The 27,327-nt window shown below is 44.3% G+C and overlaps 1 protein-coding gene across 6 annotated transcripts in view; it reads right to left on the reverse strand.

Annotated features, from left to right (window-relative positions):
- Positions 1 to 1,905: 1,905 nt before the first annotated feature.
- Positions 1,906 to 27,327, reverse strand: part of lef1 (lymphoid enhancer-binding factor 1) — a 59,858-nt gene continuing 34,436 nt past the window's right edge. The window contains exons 5-11 of one of the 6 annotated variants that reach the window (XM_072678478.1): positions 24,993 to 25,083; positions 23,442 to 23,561; positions 21,656 to 21,818; positions 20,876 to 20,983; positions 17,382 to 17,421; positions 16,492 to 16,532; positions 3,424 to 3,513 (exon numbers count right to left, since the gene is read on the reverse strand). In XM_072678478.1, the coding sequence (XP_072534579.1) occupies positions 16,498 to 16,532; positions 17,382 to 17,421; positions 20,876 to 20,983; positions 21,656 to 21,818; positions 23,442 to 23,561; positions 24,993 to 25,083 (557 nt within the window). In that variant the 3' untranslated portion in view covers positions 3,424 to 3,513; positions 16,492 to 16,497. Of the gene's footprint in view, positions 3,514 to 16,491; positions 16,533 to 17,381; positions 17,431 to 20,875; positions 20,984 to 21,655; positions 21,819 to 23,441; positions 23,562 to 24,992; positions 25,084 to 27,327 lie in introns of all 6 variants that reach the window. The other 5 variants (XM_072678477.1, XM_072678476.1, XM_072678475.1 and 2 more) reach the window with 5 other exon arrangements.

A 27,327-nucleotide genomic window follows, 5' to 3' on the forward strand; every position in this document is an offset into this window, starting at 1 on the left:
GCCCCAGTTTAAAAGAAATTCCCTAATGGGTTCCATTGTTACAGCCAACCTAATTCTCACATAGGTCTTATTTAGGACCATTGTTCAGTGCACAACCCAGATGGGGTCCATGTTTAATCCCCTGGGTCCCTTCTCTGGCTCTGGTGGGCATCACATGTGGCACCTGAGGACAAAACATTCTGGTTCCCAGTTGGGCCAACCATACAGGCCCCACATGGGCATGTTATCTTTTTTGCCAGAAACCTTTCTCTGCTACTCCAAAGCTGGATAATTTCTTCTCCCTGCAGGCCAATGATGTTTATGAGACCTTCATGAGATGTTCCATATCTTCTCCAACTACTACATGAATCCTGTCACATATACAAATACCCTGTGAAGAAGCAGACCATCTATCATGCAGTTTCTCTCACAGTAGGGCCATTTAGTCAGGGTCAATGTCACCTTCCTGAACATCTGCATGATGTACAAGACCCACCAGAAAATTAAGTGTGGGAAGTTGCCTCCATAGCGAGGAAGGAGAGGAGCCATGAGAAGCCACTGCAGTTTATAATTTCATGTTTTTTCACATTTATATTGAATAATAAGTCTTAAAGCAGAATGCTCCTGGGCTCCCCCTGCAGTCAGGAAGTGGAAATTGATCTGATTTGGTCTGGTGAGAGAGCCTACTCTCATTTACTGTTAGGAATCTGGCCCTAGACCAGGTTGTAACACTGTGCCACATCAGAAATACTGACTTAATCACTTATTGATCAGTATTTAGATGAAACAGTGGAACTGGAAATGGCTTGAGGAGCAGTCGTCACCTTAACCTCCTAAATTCCACAGAAACCTCCAGTGGTTTCAGACATGCATTCCTCACATCACTATAAGCAATGTCTAGAAGAGTCACTCGGCCACTTATATTTTGCATTATTTTGGGGAATTTTAAGAAATTCCTGGATAATAATCTGGTTTCCTGGACTGGGATTAAGGCTGGTCTTGGACTGCACTTGAATGGAGATTTTTCCATTGGAGGAAAAAGACCCTCATAATGTATATGTACATATTCTACATAGACATTTCTATCTTTTGTTTGATCTGTCTTTTTTCTTGGTTTTTGATCCCTTCAGAACACATCTGGGGAGCCTTAAACACTCCACATTGCCTTTATTTCAGTTCCAGGAATGACGTGTCCTCTGTCTTCAAGCTTATTTATTCAGTGTCTAAAGAGTTAATGTTTCTGATATACAGATGAAAAAACACTTACAGGCAGAAGGAACAAAGCAGTGAATATAGAACTGTGTGAAATGTGGAAGAAACAAATGTGACAGAGTTCTGAGAGTGGGCCCCCAGTTCTTCTCATTAGATTGCTGGGAAAAGTTCTACACGTCTAAAAACACAAGATGGAGCTGTACACCCAGTTATCGCTATTCATTTCAGTGCACACAGCTTACAGACACTACGTTTACCAGATTTTAAGCAAATGCTGAAATATAAGGATAAAGGGTGTAATTACACAGACCAGAATAAGCCTGAAATCACACAGATGGGGAAACAGGCTACAGTAGTAAAAACGAGACCCTGGAAATTTGGATTTCTATGCCATGTAAGAATAACAGGGGTCAAGCCACCATGGTTAGTGCTGTACAGCAGCACGTCACTTCAGTGTATTTTTAGGTTTTCCTTTTTCTGTATCTCACACACTCTGTGCTCTGAACACTGCCTCAGGTGTGGAAACCGGTTGGTTTTAATTGCTGGTTCATTTTCTAAACCCTTTTGAAGTCTCCTCAGAGATGCTCACGCTATAGTCTAAAAACTCGCCATCCTTTTCAGCTCCTTTTCTCGTTAAAGGCAGCAACTCTAAGAACATGTGGATTAGTGCAAACTTGAGAAGCAAAAAGGAAAGTAGGAGAGAAAATCGTCAGTCAAAGATTCCTATTTATTTTCTTTTTCTTCTTAAAAAATAATAAAATAAAATAAAATAATGTAGAAACACAGTTCAAATGTGACCACTTGGAAGCAAAGTGCTGAACCAAGATGAAAGTGAATCAAAATATGACAATGAATTTTTATTATTTTTTTAAAAAATGCATCTGATAATACTAAAAATAGAACATAAAATTAATAATAAAATGGTACAGAAATGCTTGCATGTAATAAACAACATGGCAAAAAAGACCACACTATTACCTACCAGATAGCGAGGACAGAGGAACATTGCAATAAAAAGAGACTGGCAAGTGCTGGGGTAAATATATATAATCTGCTTCATTTGTCAATTTCCAACAATAAAATATAGGCCTCTGAGTACCCAACTCTAACACCTCTGTCCTGACGTCGCCTGCAAAAATACAGAGGAGAGGAAAAAAAAAGGGAAAAAAAAGAAAAAAAAGGAAAAAGTGACATATCCAGACATTTCTTTAGAAAGTACACATACTGAGCATTATTTTACATCTGAGCAAGACTGGGAGGTCACTGTTAGTTACAAACAGTTATCAAAAAGAAGCCTTTCAAGGACATTTTCTGCAAGATGCTTTAACAAGAAAAAACTAAGCTTTCCTGTCTCAAAGCTTATTCTCATATATATACCAGTATATATATATTTATAAAAAATAAAGATAAAAAAAAAAAAAATCACATAAAATATACACCAAGAGATGAAAGGAATATTTAAAATACTAAAAAAACCAAACAAAAAAAAACCCAAAATGAACTTGATCTCAAACTAAAAGCAGAACTCAGAACGTTGATCCTTTTTTGCACCAACTGGTCAAAAAAAAACCCCAAAAGAACCCAAATAAAACCCAAAAAACAAGAACGCAGTCTTGAGAGAACGTTCCCAAGCCAACAGGTGATCCCTCCATGTTGCAAAACCGAACTCTTCTGAAAGGATGTCTGGCCCCCTGAATTGCTACATAGTAGGGGAGGTGGTGTGAGAGGGGTGAGGGGGTGAAACAGTGCTTGGAATGAACTGAGCTGGACTGTACATACAGAAAACAGGGATGCCTAATAACTTAAAATAACTTAGGGGCAGGTGTGGAAGGGGGTGTGATTAGTGTCTTATCACTCTCTGCGTAAGCGTGTGTGTGTGTGTGTGTGTGTGTGTGTGTGTTTGTGTGTGTGTATCAGATGTGCGTTTTACAAATTACTGGAACAGAATCAGTGCAAGAACTTGAACTTTGGGAGGAAAGAACCAAACAAGCCAAAAAAAAAAAAAAAGAGCCAACAAAAGCTCCACATGAAGGTGTGTGTGTGTACTCGTATATTGGTTGATAGGAGGGGTTAAGAGTGTGTGCACGCATGTGTGTCAGTTTGTGTCTGTGTGTCTCAGCGAGTAGTGATTGTCTGTTTTCAGTTCAGTGTCTCTACAGCAGAGGAGCACGCTGAGCGCTGGAGCCCTCCGAGAGGTCGGCGGGGGGTCGAAAAGTCGTGGAGGAGTCAGAGGTGGTGTAATCTAGCAGGCTTCCATCTCCAAAAGGGGCCCCGTAGCTGCTGCCTTTGCTTTGCACGAGGAGAAAGCGGTTCGTTTTCCTCCTGTGAGAGAGAGAGAGAGCGAGAGAGAGAGAGACACACACACACACTGGATGAGTTCACTATGGATTCAGCATCAAATGACCATCAGCATGCTCTGGGCAGTACTCCCTGGGCAGTGAACCCAATGCTGATACAGGAGTTCAACTGAATTGTGCATAGAAAAGCTAGTAAAACGGGAAGCACATGAGCTTATAGACACCGCACCCAATGGCAAGTGTTCGCTGGAGGCAGAGGTGTCAACAGGTCACAGAAGGCACTATGCATTAAAATACACACACACATGCTTTATGGACAAAAGAATTGGGACACCTGCTCATTCTTTGTTTTTTTTCTGGAATCAAAGGGATTTCAAGAGAGTCAGGATGTTGGATGATCACCACCAAACCTTGTCCCATCATTACAGAGAACACAGTTCCACTGCTCCACAGCTCAAAGCTGCTTGCTGCCAATAGGCTCATGTTTATCTACTCCAGAGAGTCCTATTCTATTGGCAATACTTCTCAACAGGGACTAGCCAAGCTGTGTGTGCACACACACATTTGTACATATGGGTCAGCAATGGGTGCAACTTTAAGTAGCTGAATGCATGATTTGTTAGAAGGGGTGTCCACAAACATGTGGACATATGTATGTGTATAATATTGGTCTTGAGCATTGGGTTGTCTACCGGTTAACCGAATGACTGGAGGTATCGTCCAATGCAAATCAATTGCAACAGGTTTTCTGGAAAACTCAACACATGGTCAGTGATACACTATATAGACAAAAGTATTGGGACACCTGCTCATTCCTTATTTCTTCCAAAATAAAGTTAAAGCAACTGTCTCCACTCTCCAGGGAAGACTTTCAACTACATTTTGGAGCATTGCTGTGAGAATTTGATTGCATTCAGCAACAAGAGCGTTGACGAGGTCAGGCTGTGGGATCATCACCAGCTCACCTCATCCCAAAAGTATTAGATGGAGCACCAACCATCATTCCAGAGAACACAGTTCCACAGCTCCACAGCTCAGTGCTGGGGGGCTTTACACCCCTTTAGCAAATGTCACCTGGCATTAGGCAGCATGGTGCCCATAGGTTCAGGTTTATCTGCTCCAGAGAGTCCTATTCTCGACAGGTACTAACGCAAGCGGTGTGTGCATTTGCACATCTATGTCAGCAGCGGTGAAACTTGAAGTAGCTGAATGGTGAAAGGGGTGTCCATTAACATTTGGACATGCAGTGTACTGTATGTATCCCAACATACTACAGATAACCGTGACAATCCATATTAATATGGTGTATTTATAGAAAACTGGAGAAGAACATTCAGAGCTTTTATTGATGTTCCTCAACCTTCAAGTTCTCAGACACAGAAAAAAAAAATCAGCCCTGACACAGCATGTTAAAACCGATCAGATCCCCCCAGATGTCGTAAAGAATTAAACGCTACAGACTCCATTTCGGTTATTGACGAGCTTTACGGACGCATTTCAGAAGCGCATCAAATGGAATTCCTGATCAAAGGCAGACAATACAGAAGCTCCCTCGAGCCGAGGTCCAGCGAGAAGTCAGCTGTGTGAAAGTGACACACACACACACACACACACACACACACACACACACACACACACACACACACACACACACACACACACACACTTCCCTATTGACTGCTTTACCACATGTGGACGACGGGCACATGTGGATTTCCAGAGAGAGCTGACCCCAGTTGGGAGGATGTGGAAGGGAGGGGGAAGAGAGAGAGGGGGGGGGGGGGTGAGAGAACAAGACTGGGACAGAATTTGAAGGACTAAGTGAGAGAGAGGCAACAAGAGAGAGCAAGAACCTGCACAAGCAAGAGCGCACAAGCGGGAGAATAGCGGCAGTGACCAAAGCCACCCTGGTGCTTTTATTTACCTCCTCTGTCCACTCTTTTCATCCCGCCACCTCAAAAAAGCTCCCGTGCGGCCCGTGCCCTCTTTCCTTCCACATGAAAAGAGCTCTGCCTGCCCTTCCGGCCTGGGGCAGGGGGTGGGGGGGTGAAAGGACGGAATGGGCCAGAGCTTTACACAGACCACCGAGATACGAAGGGGAGAGAGAGAGAGAGAGAGAGAGAGAAAAACACACACACACACACACACACACACACACACACACACACACACACACACACACACACACACACACACACACCAGGATTCAAGAGCTACTCCCCATTAGAGCTGAGGAATGCCCCGGCCAAACTCGGAGGAAATGAAACGCTCCTCTGTTTACCAGGCCAGCCTCTCCCTCTCTCTGTCTCTCACCCTCTCTCTCCCTCTTTCCCTCACTCTCTCCGCTTCCCTTTCCCTCGCTCTCTCTCGCGCTCGCTTTCTCCTTGGCGGTGTGTAGAGTCTCTTTGAAGTGTGTGAGGTTAAGATAACTGGCACGGCCTTGCGTCCCTCAATCGCCCCGTTCACCTCCCAGGGCAAATCAAAGAGCGCGCAGCTGGGGCCGACACACCTCCCTCCCTCCCTCACATTGGTGGTTTGGGTTTCTCTGGTGCCGCTCAGAAAGGAAGAAAAACGAGAAAATAAGATGAGAGAAGAAGTCGAACATACAGCGATGTAGGGAATAGGGAAAGAGAAAGAGAGAAAGAGAGAGACAGAGAGAGAGGGGGAGACAAAGAATGAAACAGAGAGGGTGTGTAAAAGGGAGGTAACGCATGCGAGAGTGCGAGAGGGGGAGAGAGTGAAAGAGAAGGGAAACAGCAGATTTGTTGATCTTTTCTGCTCCATCTCCTCTAAGTGAGCCAAGGCCACAGGAGACAGCGGGTACCTGCCCAAACCAGCTCTAAACTCTCGCACCCTCTCTCTCGCTCTCCTTCCCTCTCTATTGCACACATGCACAGGCTCACCCGATGCTATAGGAACGAGATCAATGAAACAAAGAAAGAGAGAAATAGGAAAGAAAAAGATCAAAGAGTGTATGACATCACGGTCTGACTCTGGCAGGCCCGAGCCGTCTGTATAAAGCGCCCGGGAAAGAGAGTGTGTGTATGTGTGCGTCTGTGAGCATAATCTGGGTTGTGTTAAGTCCAGCCGAATGGAAAGCCCCTCTGTTTTCCTGACTCTCTTTGCGCTCTCTGTGTGTGTGTGTGTGTGTGTGTGTGTGTGTGTGTACGTGTGTGTACTGACGTGGTGCCAGTGGCCTGGCCTCGCAGGGCCGTGCGTTTGGTTTGGCAACGCCCTGCGAGGCAGTGAAGAGTGAGTCCATAAAGTCAAAGAGCCGCTATGAAGAGTCCAGCGCTCGGGGGAAGCCGCTGAAAAAGCGAGCCGGCAATAAAAGCAGCACCTGGAAGAAAACGCTGTCTTAAACAAAGCACAGCGTTCTGTCAGCAGTTCCTCTGCCCTGAGACACCAACACTAACGAGAACAGCCCAGCACAATCACGCCTTTATACACCCACTGCACCCAGCCGGGCTCTCTCGCCCTCGCCCTCTTTCTACTTGTCTCTCGCTCACTCACGCTCTCCAACTTTCCTTCTCTTAATTTCCCTGCCGCTCTCCTTTCTCGTTCTGCACACACTCTGCATCTCTCTCATCACATCCCTCACTCTGTCTCTCTCTCTCTCTCTCCCTTACATCACATCACTTTCCTGGGCACTCCTCGTCTCTCGCTCACTCTCTCCCCAAATAACCTTTGCTTATTCTCCCTAGCTCTTGCTTTCTCGCTCCCTATCCCTCTTTCTCCATTTATTTCCTTTTCTCAAACCTCTTCTGCTCTTTTCTTAACTACACACTCTGTATCTATCTCCTTCTCCTTTCCTCTTTCTTACCCCCTTCTGTCTCCCTCACCTCTTCCCCCATCAAACCTTCTTTCCCTTAGTCACCCTGCCCCTCTCCTTTCTGTCCTTCCCTCTTTACACACTATCTCTCGCTCTACTTTCCTCTTACCTCCTGTTCCCCCTCTCCCTTCCCTAATTCGCCCTTCTCTCTACCTCCCATTCTCTCCTCTCCCTCACCTTTGCATATCTGTCTCACTCATCTCCACACTTTCCTCCACATTTCTTTCTCTCCTTCTCGCCTCACTTCTCCACCTTTCTCTTACCCCCTTTCCCACCTCCTCATTTCTTACCTCCTCTTCCCTTTCCTTCTCTCATTCTCCCTCCTTCAGTCTACTCCCTCTACACACTGTGCACCATCATCTCTTCCATTTCTCTCTCTCTCGCTCTCCTTGCTTTCTTCTCCCCTTTCTCCGTCTCACCTCTTCTTCCCTTCTCTACCCGTTTCTCACTTTCTCTCCAACTTTCCTGCTCATATTCTCCCTGCCTCTCTCCTTCCTTCGGTCTACTGCCTCTGTACACTCTGTGCATCTCACTCCTTTCCTTCTCCTCCTCTATCTCTCTACCTTACTTGAATCACGTCTACCTTTTACCTCCCCCCTTCATCTCTCACACACCTCTCCCCTGCTCTACCTTACTTACTTAGTGAGTTGCCCTAGATTTCCTCTGGCCCGCTCTCCTCTCTTTTAGTCTCTCTGACTTTCAAACACGCTGGCGAAAGGGAGGGGGGAGGCAGTTAAAGCCGGCCCCAAAAAGAGAAACAGAATTAAAAAAAAAAAAAAAAAAAGGGAGCGAGAGAGAAGCAGAGCGAGGGAGGGGAAGGGGGGGGTGGCCTGTGGACGGAGGTACAGCTTGAAGGGAGGCGACAGGCTTCGCAAACCTCAGGCATGTCGCTGGAGAGACAGAGGGAGGTGTATGTGTGCGCGTGGGCCAGGGGGTTTGGATGGGGGTCTGTGGGCTGTGGGTTAGGGTGGGGGCTTGGAGGGGGGCTGCCCACATCTGAGGCTTGGCGGCTGGGGGGGGGGGCACAGCAGCAACAGCGTGGGGGCCCGGGGCCGACGTGCTGCGGGCCAGGGGCGGCACTATCAAAGCAAAGCACAATGACTGCACTCCTCCACCGGCGGCCGCTTCAAAGGGCCTCCGCCACCACTCAGAGGGCGAGGGGGGTGGAAGGGGAGGTAGAGGGAGGAAAGGGGGAGGAAAGGGGGGAGGAAAGGGGGGAGGAAAGGGGAAGGGGGGGGGGGGGATCCGCCTGCATTCACAATAGGAGCCAGATTTACTCCTAAGAAGAGAAACGCAATGGCTGGACTGTGAGGGAAAGAGAGACCGAGTGCAAAAGAGAGAGAGGGAGGAAATGGAGAAGACAACATCACAACACACAGGGGAGTCTTGACCTCCATGCTGCTCCAACAGCTGGCGGAGGTCTGGACAATAGACCTCTGTGAGTCAACAGCAACAGAAACAGCAGCAGCAGCAGCTCCACCTTAAACAATAAGCAGTGGTGGAGGCCATTCATGCTCATGATGTTCATCATACATGCTCCCGAAGAGTCATTGCATCTCATGGACTTTACAAGCCACCAGTTACCTCACAACCCCAACTTCACACACTATACAAAAAGGTACTGTCCATACATATTATGCCAGCTGAGATGGTTAGAAGCTCCTTATCTGGACATGAAGACTCAGACACTGTATGTTTAAACGTTTGTAGACACCTGCTCATCCAGGGTTTCTCCAGTTTGTCTCCACTTACTGCAGCCACTGCCCCTACTCTTCCAGGCTTTATATTAGAAATTGGAAAACATTTCTGCAAGGATTGCATGAAACCCTTACAAAAAAAACAAAAACCAACATATATCTCACACACACACACACACACACACACACACACACACACACACACACACACACACACAGATATATATATAATAAAATTTCATTTTATTAAGTAAACCTGAGTAAAGATAAAAGTATAATTTTATATAATACATATAAAAATATATATTTTATGTAGTAGGTGTACTTATATCAATGTAATATCTGTAGAATATCTGTAAGCGTGCTACAGGTCTGTGTGCTTCATGGGACTAAATAGGCCCACTTCATATTTTCATAGTTTATGAAAGTATACTTTTAAGTACTTCAGGAATAAGAGCATATAAAAGTATTAGGCATACTGTAGTTTTCACTTTTCTCATAATAATTCAGGGCCACATTTTTCACTTTTCTTAGTATACTTCAGTATGCATCCATCCTCCTTCTTACTACATTCATATGTCCTGGTCCTTTGACACAGTGTACTCTTCATGAAAGGGTTCAATCTAGTACTGAAAATGGTTTTAAAGGGGGAAAAAAAGAAGGAGGAGCAAATTAGAAAGACAGAAGCCCTCTCGCTTCACACTGGCAGCTGCTGCGTTCGTTTCTACGGACTATTACTTAATGAAGAGGCTCTCTTCCTTGTTTATAGCTCTTCTGGGCTCTCTCTCTTTTTTTCCTTAAAGCCTCATAAAACTACCTGCTAGAGGTTCTCCACCAATCCAAAAGGGTTCAATTTGTCATGGTTTGATAGGGTCATTGCCTTTACTGAAGCACCCATATATACAGATTGATCATATCTGCACCTAGTTAAACCCTAGCCCTAAACATACTAACCCTAATCTTACCTCAACCTAGCTGCAACCTCTGTATCCTACACATAAACCTAACCCTATCAGACCATTAAACCCAGAAGCCTAAACTTAATCCTAACCCTACAATCAACCTCAGTAACCAAAGGTTGATCTTTCTGCCCCAAAAACTTTGAATGTGTGTTGACATTATTTGTCATGTTGTCCTGTCATTATAGAGACATCTGGTTCTTACAGGGACAGTAATACAAGAACACACACAGCGTGCAAATCATTCTGACTTCAGTCACTCATCCAGTGCCGCAGAGGCTGCGTTTTGGCACTTGGCCTGTTGGTATGGATGAATAAGAGGGTTTGTGTTCTTGCCTGCAGTAACACTAGCTGGCCTGCTGCCTGCTGTGACGGATCCTACAGCTTCTCTGCTGGTGCGGGTGAATTTCTCAGGTGTGTGTGTGTGTGTGTGTGTGTGTGTGAATGTGTATGTGTGCGCGCTAGACTGGTCTGAGATCAGGTTATTGCTGATCTTTAGGAAGATTTTGTATGATTATCTGCTATGTTGTGTGTGTGCAGGGATCAGCCATAACATTAAAAAACACCTGCCTAACATTGTATAGGTCTCCCTCGTGCCTCCAAAACAGAACCAACTCATCGAGTCATGAACTCCACAAGACCTCTGAAGATGTGCTGTGGTATCTGGTACCAAGACATTAGCAGCAGATCCTTTTAAAACTTGCATGTTGTGAGGTGGAGCCTCATCAATGACCCTGTCGCTGGTGGTTGTTCCAACCCTTGACAGGTGCCTCTGCAATGAGAAAATCAATGTTCTCCGCCTGTTTTAATAATATGGCTAGGATAGTTGGTTGGATAAGCAGTCAGATTTACAGTCAACAATCAAAGAGTCAAAACAGTGAATGATCAGGGAGCGAGTGGGTTTTTTCACTGTTCAGAAAACATGAAGGGTTGAAGCTGAACCCTGTCTAACTGCAGCGGTGAGAGACTGAAGCCTGCTGCTTCACACAGCAGAGCAAGAGATCTAGGAACATGCTCTATGCCTCTCTCTTTCTCCCTCATGCACAGGAGGGATTTTCATTTTTAGGCTCTCTCTCCCTCTCTTGCCCTTTTTCTCTCTCATCAAAGGCTGACAGCTGACTCCTGCCCTCATACATCAGAGGCCGCGGTCGGGGCAGCAAGAGTACGGCTGAAGCCCCGACTGGAACAGCTCTTCCTTTCATTCCTAAGAATGAGCAGTGTCCTCCAGAGCTCCCCTACCGCCAACACTTTCCCACACTGCCCCTAGACAGCCACACACACACACACACACACACACACACACACACACACACACACACACACACACACACACACACACACACACACACACACACACACACACACACACACACACACACACCTCAAATCCCTCAGCAGCCACACCCAGCTTTAGGGCAAACCAACAGAAAACCGGCCGCTTCAGCAAACTCCCTAGAACCCAGCTCTGTAACTGACCAGAACTTTCAACATTACTCATCAATATTAATTTACTATTATACATGGACCAGTCAAAACATTATCACCACCTGCGTAATACTAGGTACCACCTAGTATCACCACCTGCGTAATACCAGCTCTGACCCCTTCAGGCACGGACTCCAAAAGACCTCTGAAGATACCACAGGGCACCTTTGTGGTCTTTTGGAGTCTTTCGAGTCCTCCAGTTGCTTAGATCTTTGTTATGTTTCAATTTGTGCTCAACTATCCAAAGATGGCAAATGGGCTCAGATTCTAAAGCCTGGCCACATGTTCTGCTCCCAACACCAATCACAACAAAGAGCTGACTGTTCACCTGCTGCCCAAAATGCAACACTTATACCCCTTAACAGGTGCTCAGCAATCAGTGGTTTTAATGTTATGGCTGACTGCTGTATAGCCATAAATGGACCAGCTTACCCGTCGCCGCTCACTTTATTTCTATTATAGCTCCTAAATCATTCAAAGCTCTATCTGTGCTTTGACTACGGAAGCCATATCGCCCCCTACAATTCCTCTTGTGTACTGCAGTCTGTCAAAATTTCATCAATTTCATAATTGGGGGGGTGGACTGCTCTGCTATAGCTAAAGATAAAACTGCTCTGCTATAGCTAAAGAGCTGCTTTGTATATCTTAAAGCATATCTGACATCAACTTTGGTATTGTGTCCACAATAACAATAGTGTGTGTGTTGAGTATTTCAGTACACCTTGTTCTAGAATATGGGCACAAGTCTATAGAACCCAATACCGAGGCTCAGGTTCAACATGACTCCAAAAGAGTCCTCAGTACAACAGCCCAATGATACACCTCTATTCTCAAGCCTACGACAAACACACAGCAGCAAGAGGGAAAAGCTTGGAAGATGTGGGAGTGTGTCCCTAAACTGATGAAGATGGTGATGATGATCTCAAAGCCTGCAAATCAGAGAGCTTAGACCCACAAAGGCCCCACAGGAGTGCCAAAGACCTACAAAGCTCAAACAGACAGGGAAGATGGAGATGTAGTGTGATGTGTTGAACATATATAGACTTATTTCTACATAGCAGAACAAGAATGATCCAGAAAGTTAATGAAGAGAGAGAGAGAGAAAGAGAGAGAGAGGAAGCGTCTCCGGTTGTCATTTCCGGGTCAAGGTGGCAAATATTTGAAGGCAAAAAAGGGGGGCGGTCTGTCTTCGACTTCAAAGGCTCATTTAAAAACATTTAATCCAGAATACCTCCAACTTCTGCTCCAAAAACAATAAGAGCAGTGTTGCTTTAATGACGAGAGCCATGAATTTGCTCCCCATGCAAAAACAAAACTCCAGCACAGAAAAAAATTAAAATAAGGAAGTTTACATTAAATGTAAATTGATGCGCGCCATTATAAACAGCCGTGCGCCGTTCCTCGGAGAGCTGGAAGGCGGATAACAGAAATAGACAAATAAGTTCATTTAAAAGATGTTTTCTGGAGTCTACGCTAAGCTAACCTCAATCCAGCTCTTGGGATCTGCATAAATTGAGGGCTTTCAGGGTAGCAGCAGTATTCTCGGTATTATGCATATTAGTTTAAGGCTGTCACAATGAATCAGCAAGGGTGTCCATCCCCCGTCTGCTCTGCACTGCTAATTATTGGATCAGAGATAGACTGCTTTTCCTCGCCAGCGGCCCCCGAGCCCGGGAAGGAAGAAAAGACGAGGAGAAAAAGCTCTCCAATTTGGGTTCAGAGAGAGCCACAGGGTCGCGAATCGATCGACCATAAAACCTTTGTCTGCTTGCTTTCGTCTCGTCCGCCGAGCAGATTTGTCACATCTGCGTGGCTTTTCTCCGCAGAAAGGGGAAGCGGAATAACAGGATGCAGTGACTCTTTAAACTGGGGGGGGAAAAAGAGAGGAAGGAGGAGGAAATTAGGAAGACAGAAGCCCTCTCGCTTCACACTGGCAGCTGCTGCGTTCGTTTCTACGGACTATTACTTAATGAAGAGGCTCTCTTCCTTGTTTATAGCTCTCCTTGGCTCTCTCTCTTTTTTCCTAAAAGCCTCATGGTGGCCAGTCTCCCCGCTACGGTGCGAAAAGCCAAGCGCAAGCAGAAACTGCTGGCAAGGCCGCCGTTCATTCATGGTGTCGGTCCGATTACACATGGGGGCCATATGGGTGAATGGTAGGAGAGGGCTTACATCTGGCCTGGCTCTTTTTAAAAGCAGCCCAATCACAACACACTCTCCTAACACAGCTCGGCTGTGCGGCCAGGCCTCAGCAGTGTGTGTTCTAGATCCATGCTAAAGAATTAACAAAGCAAAAAAGAGAGAAAAGAGAAAATGGGAAGAAAAGGAATTTGGGAAGAACCATGGGCGTAATAGAGGGTAAGAACGTTGCTTATGTATATTCATTAAAAAAAAAAAAAAAAAACAACTAAGATTCATTAAGCAATGCAATATAATAATAATAATAATAATAATAATAAATAAATAAATAATAAAAAAAAGAGATGACTGATGATGTACAGATGTACAACGGCAAATAACCTTTAAAAGCTTTACTGGATATAAGAAGTTCTTCACCAGTTTACAGAACCGTCACACTCACATTTCTATTGCAAATATGGTTCTAAATGGAACCTGAAGTGGTTCTTAAATGGCCCAAGTCTTCAAATCTGGACCTTGAAATCAGTTTCCAGTCCTGGATGTTGTTCTCGCTGGAAGTTAAGGGAACAGTTAACGTAATTGATGGGCTACTTAGTGTCACACCTACCACGGGTTATGAAGTCCAGGACTGGAAACTGGATTCAAGGTCCACCACCATCTGGATTATTAAGATTTTCCCATTAGAAGCAGTGATTATGGACCTTTTTTCAGAGCTTATGCTGCATTTCATTTACCTCAGAAGTCAAACGTCAGGGCGGAAATTGATGTTCCACCAGAGTTGAGTTTAACTGGTATTTAAACTGAAGTATTTAGCTTTATTTAGTATTTAAGTGTTTTTGAAAATGACAGTGTACCATAAATGGTTTGACAATCCTTTACCGGTGTTTTATGGCGAAACTAACCAAAGTATGCTTCATTTTTATGTCCCCGGTCAGCACTGCTAGCATTGTTAGAGGTTGATGGCATATTATATGGTATTTTGCGCATTTAAACACCATGGAAAACTCATAGAAGATAGAAGTAGGATAGTATCGAGTGTATGATGATTTAATGGGACACAGATGGGTAAAAGTGCTAATGAAATCTATAATACTACTGCTTTTATTACTGTTAAGGTGTGGTGCAGCCAGCTTTGAGCTCTGGATTGATGAAGCTCCCTGGATTTTGAGAGTACAAAATTCATAGTGAAGACATTACAGTTACTTGGAACTCAGAAAAATTGGCATCCCAGTTCAAATGGAACGCAGCATTGGTCATAGTGTGATTTCTTAATGCATTTCATTTTACTCAACACGTCTATTTAAGCGTTCTTCCAGTTTGCCTTGGCCTCCTCTTCTCAGCTTTCCAGCTCTATTCCCACAACACTGATGTGAGATCCTGCTACTGACAAACTCAGGAAAACTGTGGTCCTGTGTGCAACCATAAACAAACATTAATTAGGTTTAATCTAACTTAAAGTTTGAGATAGTCAAAGAACTACCATGTTGGCTATAGCTTGGACGCCAGGAACTGTCAGAGGAAAAGCTCTTAGTGTTTATAATGGAGCAGCTTTAAAGAAGAAACACTGTCTGGGTATCAGATAATCTAACAGATGATCCGATGTAAAATGTTTTGCTTTTCAAAGAATGAACGACACAAGAACACCAGCAACATCCTGCGCAGTGATACAACAGAGATGTGATCAAAGAGGATAAAGAGTCAGTGGCAGTAAGGGCAATTGGTTAACATCATAAATAAGTAGTCCAGCTCTTTTGAAATTCACTGTACATTGGACAGAACAGGCTAAATTAGGACACACTACCATATGGTAAAACATGATAAAACAAAACAGTGAATTATTTAGAGATCATTGCAAAAACTTTGTATCTCCACATAATGTGTCTGACAGTTGTTGACATCTTCAGAAAACTCTATGATCTTAACCTTCTTGGTATGATTTTATGGTTTCATGGTACACGCCTGGGTGCGGACAGAGGTGCCCAGCAAGAACTAAGCTTGGTCTACAATATTTGTGCTTCTGTGGACAGATTTGCTGGTTTTGAAGGATAACTAAAAGATAGAAGGCTTGTCCATCTTCCACTGACGAGCACAGAATATGGGACAGACTGAAAGTCTTGATTCTGTATTTCCAACCGAACTAGTACTGACTGTCGTTCAGTTAAGTTTGGAATCCCCTTTGATAGAAATATTTGTTGCCATGTCATATACAAGAACTTGTACAATGCAGGTAGACAAAAAAAACAGCCTCTTAGATGTTTGTCAATATTTAGGGAAAAAACAAGACACTTTTACACACAGGATTTTTGTCAAGTTATTAGAGATGACTGGCATTGTGGATATTTGGCATTTATTTATATTTACTTTTTTTTTTTTTTCAACCACTTGCTACTAACTAACTTTTAAGGTCACTCAGGGCTAATTTACTAGAACCAGCCATTTCTGCATTTATCCACAATCATATTGATTTTAAATGACTGAATATGTTGATTAATGAGAATCAAGTTACGCTATGCGTCTAGCGTTGCTGGAAACGGCTGCAGCTCTTCTAACTCCTGCTTTGTGATTTAGTGCTTGTGGTATGTGCTGTTATGTTCAGCTGATAAGAGTACATAAGTCATGCAAAGCCACAGATATATGACACACTGACCAAGGTGACCAACAGCTGGACAATGAATTAAACGAGGATAAATTGATCCAAATGGGGGAAAATAAGGACGATATACATATAAAAAAAGATAAATGTATATACACAATTAAACATAAACACACAAACAGTGTACTGGTGAGCTCTGGAAGGATGAACCTTTAGGATTAGTCTGTATTTGAGTGTCACAGTCTCCTAAGAGCGCAGGAATACATTTGAATAGACTGGATAGGGACGGGGAGGGCCTTACCATTGCTCAGATGTACGCCGTTTTCATTCTCTGGCCTGTACCTGCAGAAAATGGCAGCTTTTAACAAAGGGGGATGGGTCTCCTACACTTACTACATACTACACTTAACTCAAACTTCAAGCTGTGCTCTTACAGAAGATCAGAGCAACGATATTCTCACTTACTGGCATTTAACACAGGACTAAATTTCTTCACTGCTACATTACACAAGGCTGAAGCATAACTGTACAGGCCTTTCTATCAGACAAACAATGCTGGTTTAAATAAACATACAGTACTGTAAACAGAGCAAATACACACTATTAAAAATATAATCGAAGGCCAGTAGTGTTGCTTTGAAGAAGCCAAATAGACAGAAAGCACAGAGAAAGAGAGAGAGAGGAAAAAAGCCTGAGGGAGTTGAGTTTTATCAAAGAATGGACAGACTAATCCCAAAGACTGTAAATCAGGTGGAGGAAGCGATGGAGGAATGGAGGGATGGCTGGATGGATTGACAGTGGTGAAAGTGTGTGTGCGCACGCCGCAGTACTAGTAACATTACAGGATCTAAAAACCCACATTGGTGGTACTTCATGGAAGGTGTAATTGTCTGCATGTATAAGAAACAGGGCCAAGCAAGCTACTTAAAATGAGTGTCTGAAAAGTGGAGTCCCTGAAAATCCACTCGAGCCAAAACAGGGCTCATATAACACCTGTTTACAACACACCACTCGCAGCAATGCTGGGGGTCACTGGAAAATTACCAGCGTTATCAGAAACCAGAATAAGATGCAAAGGAGGCTGTGCAGTACACCCAGTAAAAAAAGGAAAAGCCAAATGCAAAAGAGTGGAAAAGACAAAGGAAAGGAAAGTAAGAAAGAAAAGGAGAAAGGCAAACGGACGGCTCTTACCTGGGGCAGTCTCCTGGAGCTTCTCCCTCTTCCTCTTCTTCTTCTTTCCCTAGAAAATATCCGGGAGAACTTTTAAAGTGTGGCTCCAGCACTCACGGCCACTAGACCACTCTAAACCATCTGCCTTTTGCCATATTCGCTCATCCCCTGCTGGACACCACCGGCCAAAGCCCTGCCAATCACAGTTTCGGCCAGTCGCACCGCTGAAGGCACCCCCTACATACGTCTAGTTGGTCACAGTAAATGGTCTCCATTTGACCTGATCCCACTAAGAGAAACAGAGCCGCAAATGGAACGGACTAGACTGGGAAGGTATTGGAGCTGGTCATGAGTAACGGGTGTAAAATTGTGCAAGAAGAAAACGAAGGGGTCCAGTCTGATCCATTCATGCTCCATCCACACACAATCTTTTATTACAACTGCTCCTAGGTTGTTGTGGACTACTTTTGATAGAACACCTGTAGAAATCCCATTCAATGCATAGAGATTTTTTTTTGCATTTAGAGTGCTTATTTATTCATTATTTAAACTTATTATATTAAACTTATTTATTGATAGATTTTTGCTTTATTTTGCTTGTATGTGAAAGGTCTTTTTAGTCAGTCTAAGAAACAAAAAAAACAGACATTTACAGAAGCTGTATAAAACAGCAATTGATTTGTAGTTCAACTAAATATAATCATAAGATAATTGGACAAAAAAAAACAAAAAAAAAAGGTCACTAAATAGTCAAAAAAGACAAAACTGACAGACTGGGGCCTGCTTAAAAGGAGTGAAAATGCGGTTGGCTGTGGAGCGTTCTTTCAGAAAGTGGTTGTGAAGGACCTGCGTTGACTTCTAGAAGCAATTTTGCCCTGGAAGCGAAGCCAATTTTATTCACAAGGCATGAAACAGTTCAGATGAGAATTTCCAGCAGACTGGGATGTTTGCCACTGCTGGTAGAGCCGTATGGCCGTATACTCCATACACCTGCAAATTCAGCTACGTCCTTCACACTACGGCCTTTGGCACGCCCACATGCAATCACTCCTTTTTGCCAACATCTCCTTTGCGACCAAGGCGTTCACTGCACTGAATCTCTTCATCTATATATCCTGTCGCATGTGCAGCAGGTATTTATAGCCTGATCATTCTTCTGCATAGTCATCTTCACTACCACATTAAACACTCAAGGTGACTCATTTTATGGCCAGTGGGCTTCTTATAAATATATCTGGACTGAAAAGTATTAAACACAACCAGTTTGCTAAGAGCATGCTAACATGCTAAAATTTTGTATAGTCTGGAACACTTCGAAATTGGTCTGGGAGTGCCCATCATGTAGGAGCCGTAAACCTATATCCATTATGTTTTGAGTGGGATTTTATCCAGCATTCTGTAAAAATGCTAAAACTTCGACAGTTACTACTAAATTAACGGAAGAGGGATACGGGAGTGGTGGACGGAGCACAGCTAGGTCAGTTGCCGGGCCTTCGCTGCTGATAGTTACATCACTGACATCAGTTCAAATACTAATCCACCCACGTGACATTGGGGTCTAATGATCAATCAAACAAAGTTACAGATACAAATGAAATATCTCGCCCGCTCCAATTTACATGAACGCTGGCTCTCAAGCCAGAAGTCTGGATTGGTTGAGGATTTGTAGCTTACCCCTAAATCCCCTAGCAGGGTGACTATAGGTATAGATAGCTCTGTGCCGTCACTTTGCAGTCCAATATGAGGAGCGCTTTGGTTGCCTGCTGTAAAAGTCTGATAATCCACTTATTCAGCAGCTAATCTGTGTATTCTAGCCGCGGCTGACAGAGCCATGAAGCCCAGAGCAGGGAAGGGAGTGCGTATGTGTCTGAGTGTGTGTGTGTGTGAGAGACAGAGCAGGGATGTGCTCACAGCGCTTAACACTGTTAAATACAGCTGTATGCCCACTGCTAATGGAACCAGCCGAGTGGAAAGTTCATCCTTCTTTGAAGTGTTTCTGAGCCCCTTTTGCCCCCGTCGGCTTCCCAGCCAACGACTGGTTTCAACGCTCGCTTCCATCATCGTATTCCCCGGATCGTAATGTTACAGGAATAGAATCTCATATACTGAGGTTTGTCCTGTTTAAGTAAAGGGTACGGCTGCTGCTCGGTTTAGCATTCCGCACATTTCGCTCTGAAGAGCTCTCTCCAGTGGAGGACTTTTGGGAAGCTGTTTATACAGGAGTCCCAAAAAGCGATGGGCACCAAAACAGCCGTTCGATGGAGACACAGCGACGGGACTAGTTGGGTTTTTGTGGTCTGGCCTACGCGAGGCCCTCAGTGATGCGAGGGGGGCCCCAGTGAGAGAGCCATGCCGGCCGTGTCCGAGGGGAGCCAGACAAACAGCGCAAAACGCCTCAGTGGTGGAGTGACTGTGAGTGCTGGAGCCACACTCTTGACACGGGCAGGCAGACTCGCATTCAAATAGACAGACACACACACAAACACACACACACACACACACACAAACACACACACACCTCAATAACCATTTGGGGAAAGTTTACTTTGAATTAATAATTGTTACTTTTCAACCAACTAAAACACAAGACCTACAAAGGTTTTATTAAAGGGCTCATATCACAGATTTTCTTTTTTTCCCCCACTTACTTACATTTGATGTGGATCAAACCATCCTATGTTCCTACACACGTTCATATACGCAAACTAAGCAGCAAAAAACACCTATTTAGAATAAACCGCTACAGTGAGGTCATAAAACCTATCAGAGATACGGCTGGATGGAGCAGTACCACTGGAAATTGTGGGGGCAGTGTGGCCAACAGTTCAAGCAAAACACGACCACAGCCACGGACACAGCGAAGAGGGAACGGTCAGAAAACAAACTAATGACGGAGCTTTTTTACAGCCGTTTACGTCGCTGCCTCTTTCGACTTTTTTGACTAGCACATTATTCACAATCTCCTCCACCATCGCCGTGTTCATTGCGGTTAAACTTTTGACTCTGAACTGCCCTCTAGTGGATGTTGAGATGGTGAATATGATGTAAAATGTGGGATATGGGCCATGCTGCATAAAACATTACTATTAATACTTTGGATATATTTAGCTTCAACAGCTTTACACTCACCGAAGTGTCTCCCTTGGTATGGAATTATTAATTATTGATACATCAATTGGAATTGGAATTATTCCCTAACTAAAACTATCACATATACTCACATATTACAAATCTCTCTTTATTTTACATCAATAAATGTCCTTTCAGAAATCTTTTGAGAAGCTAGGCATCCCCAACTAAACAGGCACATATTCTCATGACTCGCGTACACACACACACACTTTTCCACACTCAGTTGGACTAATGGTCTGTGAACAGACATCTACATCTGCTACTGCACTGACAGAATAACGACAAGGGGTCAGAGTGTTAAAGAAAACACACAAACACTCACACACAAACACACACGCACACACTCACACCTCATCTGCCAGTGCGTCTGTAGAGATACTTACATAATTGTCTCTGGCAGACCAGCCTGGGTATAACTGCATGTGGAGCTGCCGTTCCTTGCGGGCTAATTCATAATACTTAGCTTGCTCTTCCCGAGATAAAGCATGCCACTGTGGAGCGCAAAGGGAGATTAGAAAAAAAAAAAAAAAAAAAAAAAAAAACACAGAAAAGAAAATGCAGTCAGTCAATTACTCTCCTGTACTTTCAAGTTCCCAGCAAAGAGACGCATGCTAGTGTTTTGCTACAAAATCCTTTTTAACTTCCAAATGATTGGTACTGGGGGAGGGGGGGGGGGGTATTTGGGGGGGGGGGACACGATGAAGAGATTAACTTGCACACGAGGGTGAGGAGGGGGAGGGGGGGGGACTTTGATTTCATATCAAAACACTGGTTCCAATTTTGCGGCGCTTTACTTCAAACTATGTCAGCGGGCAATTACCCCACACAGCCGCAGAATGCTGCTTTGCTGTGGCTGGCTGCCTCAGACCGCGCAGGCTTTCGGTTAAGGCATTAAACATGCTCGGCGGTTTCTCTTTTTCCGAAAAGAGGAACGCTTCTTGGCAAGTGTCGGCCCCGCTGAGCCTGCCTCCCCACCCCCAAAGGACCTAGGCCCGTGAGCTTAAGTCCCGCTACAGCTGTGCCCCCCTGAAATCACTTACCTCCTCAGATAACAGCCAGGGTGAGACCACTCAACTACATCATACTTCAGTTCTAACCCTAAAGGTCTTCAGGTTCATCAATCAGTAAATATCATGACAGACATCAGAAGGTCCAACACCTACCCTCCTGCCCAGGATCTGGTTGATGGCGGCGCTCTCCTTCAGCGTGCACTCGGCCACCACGTTTGCCCTCATCTCTTTCATATAGAGCATGAAGGCGTTGAGTGGCTTCTTAATGTGGGGCCTCTTGGGCTCCTGCTCCTTTCTCTGCTCGTGCTGAGGCTTCCTGCAGACAACAGATCAATCACACAAACAACTAAATCATATTAACCCCTTAAGATCAGGACCTCCCTCAGAGGAGCATGTGAGGATAATGCCAGTGTTTACTGGACCTCATGGCATAGGCTGCACACAGTGTAATGCTTATCCTGCTTATGTTGGAGTAACGGCCTTCACTATCCAGGGAAAAAGGCTCTCTACTAGATTTTGAAGCATTACTGTGAGGATTTGAGTGAGGATTTGATTGCGTTCAGTGACGTCAGGATGTTGGATGATCATCACTCTACCCCATCCCAGACTCCTCACCTCAGCCGAAAAGTGGATGGAGAATCAACCATCAATCCTGAGAACACCGTGCCAGTGCTCCACAGCTCAATGCTGGTGGTCTTTTTCGACCCGTCTAGCCAGAGTAGAAAACTGCTATCTAGCGTCAGGTGAGACAGAATCACTGCCAACCACCAATCTTTGCATGTAAACTATTAATTCAAAATTAAGACCGTGTTTAAGAATCAACACAGTATTGTAGTATTTCCTTACATCCCTATCATCCACTGATTCATATGAAATGTTGTATAATTACAACAATATGCTACTAAGTACAGTGAACTGAATTGTGGATCAATCAATCTTTAGAGCTAAAAAAAAACAGCTAAAAAGAAAACGGGCCCCGTTGCGTGAGTGAGAGTGTGTGTGTTGGAGTTCAGGGGGGAGGAGCAGGAGTAGTCACTGGGGCTGCCGCGACGGCGCCAAGTGCTAGAATGGCGTGCACCCGCTCTCGTCGTCCAATGGCATGAGTTGCACGACTTTCCTAAGGAGCGCTTTTAATCACGTCCAGTTGGGTGCTTTCATGCAGAGAGAGATTACTTCACCAGTAATGGCAACCAAAGCATCTTTTGCTCGCTCGCTCGCTCTTTTTCCCTCCCTCTCTTGTGCTCCTTCTCTCCCCCAAGCCAATGGCTTTTTAATGCAGAGGACAGAGCCTGAACAGCCTTTGTGGTCCAATCTGAGACCAGGATCAGCTACCTGGGGCCAAATGGAGCAGATAGTCTTATCTGTTCACCATTGCTTATCAGGGGTCCACCAAGGCTAATAGAGGCTGAAATTCTACAAATGTTTCGCTCGGCCCTGGCCGTGCTCTGCTGGGGTTGACGGCAGTCTAGGGCCTCTGTAGGAGGTCTCCACGAATAGGTCGCGATTAGGAGACAATTTGCATAAAGTAATACATATTTGAAATTCTCCTATTGGTTTCTTTCTGTATATATTGGCCTTTTATATACATATATATTCTATTCTATTAGTTCTCCGTTAATGTATTAGTCTTTATTAATTTCTCAACAAAGAGAGGTGATAGGACCACTTATATGGCTGGGATGGCACCAAGTCCACTTTATTATGAACCCTGTGTGCTTCAAGATGACGGTACTCCCACACACTCAAACATGCACAGCTCCAAGCACAAGAAAAGCGTGTTTGTGTGTGTATCCGTGGGAGAACCACAGTGATGGAACACCCTGGGTACAGGACCGAACATCCTGTCCTGGGCAGAAGTGCTGGAGTTTTTTCAAAAGAGTAAACAACATGAAGATGATTATGATTATGAACATGAGGAGAGGGAAGAAGGACCACTTACATGTGCATCAGGTCAGTCTCGTGTGGAGGCTCATGTTTGACCTGGGGGTTGACAATGGCAGGGTGGGGGATACCTGTGGCATGAGGTCCAGGAGGTCCCGGAACCATGTGATGAGAAAACCTGAAAGCAGAGGATATACACAAAGGGAGCGAATGAGCATCAGAGCAGGAGAGAAGTTATAGTAGGATGCAAGAGAATAAGAATAAGTATTTATTAAGAGATACTATTATTATAGAGGTGTATTATGTGTATTCTTTTTTGTGCATTGCTGCAGCATTTCTTTCAATCTCTAATTTACTGACATTCAAATGTCAAATAATGTGAATGAGTTTGTTTTTTTTTTTGGCCCAATTTCTTATGGGACAGTTCTCCCATTCTATCCATTCATTCATTAAAAATCCATACTGTGTTTTTGAGAATAGATACAGTGTTGAAAAACAATATCAGAGGGCTTCAGTGCTCTTTCTAGGTGGGTACATGGCACACGCTTTCCTAATCACTCTTAAGCAACGTTGGTGGGCAGAGGCATCTGCTAGCTGGTGCGGTGGAGCTGGTGCGGTGGAGCTGGTGCGGTGGAGCTGGTGCGGTGGAGCTGGTGCGGTGGAGCTGGGGACCCGGTGCTTTCCTCAGAGCTAGTCGGCTGTCCTGGCTTTTCATGTATCGGAGGAGACGTGTAACGTCCTTACCCTCCTAGTGCTAGAGGAAGCTATAAACATGTAGATAATAGGCAGTACAAAATATTGGAGGAAATTGGGGGGCACCAAAATCACAATACTCCAATATTCAATACTTCAATAAAACTCAATATCGTCTTTACATCCCTACTGGTCAGGGTGGTTCCTCATTTCAAGGGCCAGAGACGCAGCTGTTTGAGTAAATGATCTCTGGGTAACTCTAGAATGTGTAGTTAAATCTTCATTCTGATCATGTTCTTGGTCAGTTCTACACCGCTCTGCGCTGTGTAACCAACATCCTGGCTCTGTTCTGTACACAGTGACAGCATTTTGGTTGAGATTGCGGAACGTCAACCAAACTTTCAGCACAAATAAAACTCATTTGATGTGTTGTTGTCCGTTTGGTCTACGTCCACACACACACTCACACACTTCAGCTCCAGTTACGCGCTCATTTGATCTATGCTGGGCACGCTTGGCAGAGGCTACGGCCTGTGGTCTGATCCTGTTTCAGTGTGTTTACACGCAGAGTTTTGGGCACTTGCAGAGGCGGCGGGAGGGACTGGGCCCAGTTTTCCCTTTTTCCTCTGTTTCTTGCGCTCACATGTGTCTCCACTCACAGAGGCTGCACCAGCAGCCAGGGAGAGGCATGGCCAGGAATGACTCAGGAGAATGCCTGACGTTCTCGAGTGCAGCAGCACACACAAACACACACACACGCTCTAAAGCCCAGGGCCTGGGGCCGAGCCTGCTGTCTGCATGCTAGATGGTGGAGTTCGCGTTGTGTGCTGACTCTGGGGGTGCGAGACATCTTGATACCATTTGATTAGGGTTTTTTTCTTCTTTTTTTGGGGGGAGAGTGTGTTTGTACACTTACCAGCCCAGCGGTGGGGTGATCTGTCCAACTCCCCCAGGAGAGAGGGAGTAGAAGTTTGGAATATCTGGACCAGAATGATGCCTTGGCATACCTAGAGAGTCAAAAAAAAAAAAGAAAGAGGGGGTCAGACGCTGCTAGAACGTGCTCTTGCTAAAACGTTACTTGAACTTCAAAATCATCGCTGTTGCCCACTTATGCTTAATGCTAACGTCTCAAATCCCACAAGAGATTTCGTGTGCACATTTTCCCAGCATCTGAATTACGAGGTGCATTCCAATCTGAGATCTAACAAATATCTGTTGGAAGACATTACAAATGTTAAATTGAACCCAGAGTGAGGATGTTAACCCCTTAAAGCATTTAAAATTTGTACATAAGCCAACACTTCATTACTGTAATAATTTACATCAGTTTCATATGCCCTAAAATAGAACCCTGTGGCACTCCACACTGCAAAATCTAGTGAGCTAAATGGATATACAATAGTTTTTTCACTGTATGATAAAAAACTGAAAGATTAACTGATCAGCTTGTGCTTGTTCTGTCTGCAGATCAGTTCAAGACTTGATTTCAGCCGACGAAACTGAAAAAAATTGAAAGCTCACAAAGGTTGAGAGAATAGGAGTAAGAACTGAATACTATCCAATGCTGTTTAAAATAAAGTTGCTTCAAATATTTATTTGAGCTTTTTTAAACATAGAAGAACCACTTTTGGTTTTAAAGAACTAGCACACCTCTCAAAAAACATTTGAAGCATCTACAAGACGAGTCTGAAATACAGAAGTTACTTCTAATGCTTCTTTCTTCACCAATCATGACTCATTTCCCCCAGTTTCAATTTCTTTTTCAGTTTCTCCTTTAAATTTAAAGTTGATTGTTTCAGAACTTGTAACCATCCTGTCATTAAATTATTGAGGTATGTGACAGACAGACAAACAGACAGACCGGAGAGCATGCGTTGTAGACTGGTCTGCTCAGTGCAGAGCGATATGTAAGCAGATGATGAGCTAATTAAGAACTGCTCTAAAGCTCCCCACTGATACGATTCACACTGCCAATGACTGTCACTCTGCCTGCACTGCTAAGCTCCTCATTCACACTCACACATCAAGGTCAAGAGTGTGTGTTCAGTCGAAGGAGGGAACGGGGGGGAGGGGGGGCAGGAAAAAGGAGGAGTCTAAAGTACATTTATTGTCTGACAAAGACAGAAAGAGAGAAAATAGAAAAAAAGATACAGACAGAGACAGAATAATAGATAGACACAAAGAGCGAGAGATGGCTATATAGACAGATGGATGGATGGATGGATAGATATACAGAGAGATATAGAAAGAAAAACATACAGGCAGACAGGCACACATACAGACATCCAAACAGACATACAGATACTATAATATATTAATAGACACACAGACAGACAGACACAGATACAGAATAATAGATATAGAGAGACAGCTAGATAGACACAGAATAATAGAGGCAGATAAAGAGACAGACAGACACAGAATATTAGACATACAGAGGCAGACACACAATAATAGACAAAGAGGCAGATACAGACACAGATCCAGAACAACAGACCTATAGATAGACCCACAGACACAGATACAGAATAGATATATAGAGGGACATATAGACAGACAAGGCAGATACAGACAGCAATGTAGACAGAACAGAAGTAAGAGATGAAGCGCAAAGAACAAGAAAGAAAAGAGGAATACTAAAAAATGAAAACTTGCACTTCTTAGCTCCAACAGAGAGAGAGGTCCAGAAAATGCTCTTCACAAATGTAGGTGACCTGAACCATAACTGTCTGTATTGTGAATGAACCTGTCCCTGAAACATCATCTGTGCACATGAGACATTAATGCATGTGGCCCCCATTACCACCACAAAAAGTTTCTCTCCTCCACTGTTTGGTCACGCTGCTGGTGCTGTCTGAAAGCGTAAAGGCAGGCAAAGACTCATGCAATCCCATCTGACCGTTGGTCTTCATGTTGCACACTTTTGTTAGAGTAACTGTCTCAACTGTCCAGAGAAGAAAGCTTTCTACCAGATTTTGGAGGAGCATTGCTGTGATTTTGCTTGCATTCATCAACAAGAACATTAGGGAGGTCAGGATGTTAGATGATCACCATCCCACCCACAACCCACCAGCACATGTCATGATTGAGCACCAACCATCCAGATAACCCAGTTCCCCATCTCCACGGGGGTGGCTTTGTACCCCTATAGCCTACACCTGGCATTAGGCATGGTGCCAAAAGGTTTATACATTTCTGCTCCTGAGAGTCCTTTTGTATTGGCAGTAATACAAGGACTAAACAAGCTGTGT

The sequence above is a fragment of the Salminus brasiliensis genome, chromosome 4 (genome assembly GCF_030463535.1).
Source record: "Salminus brasiliensis chromosome 4, fSalBra1.hap2, whole genome shotgun sequence".
In the NCBI taxonomy this organism is placed as follows: Eukaryota; Metazoa; Chordata; class Actinopteri; order Characiformes; family Bryconidae; genus Salminus; species Salminus brasiliensis.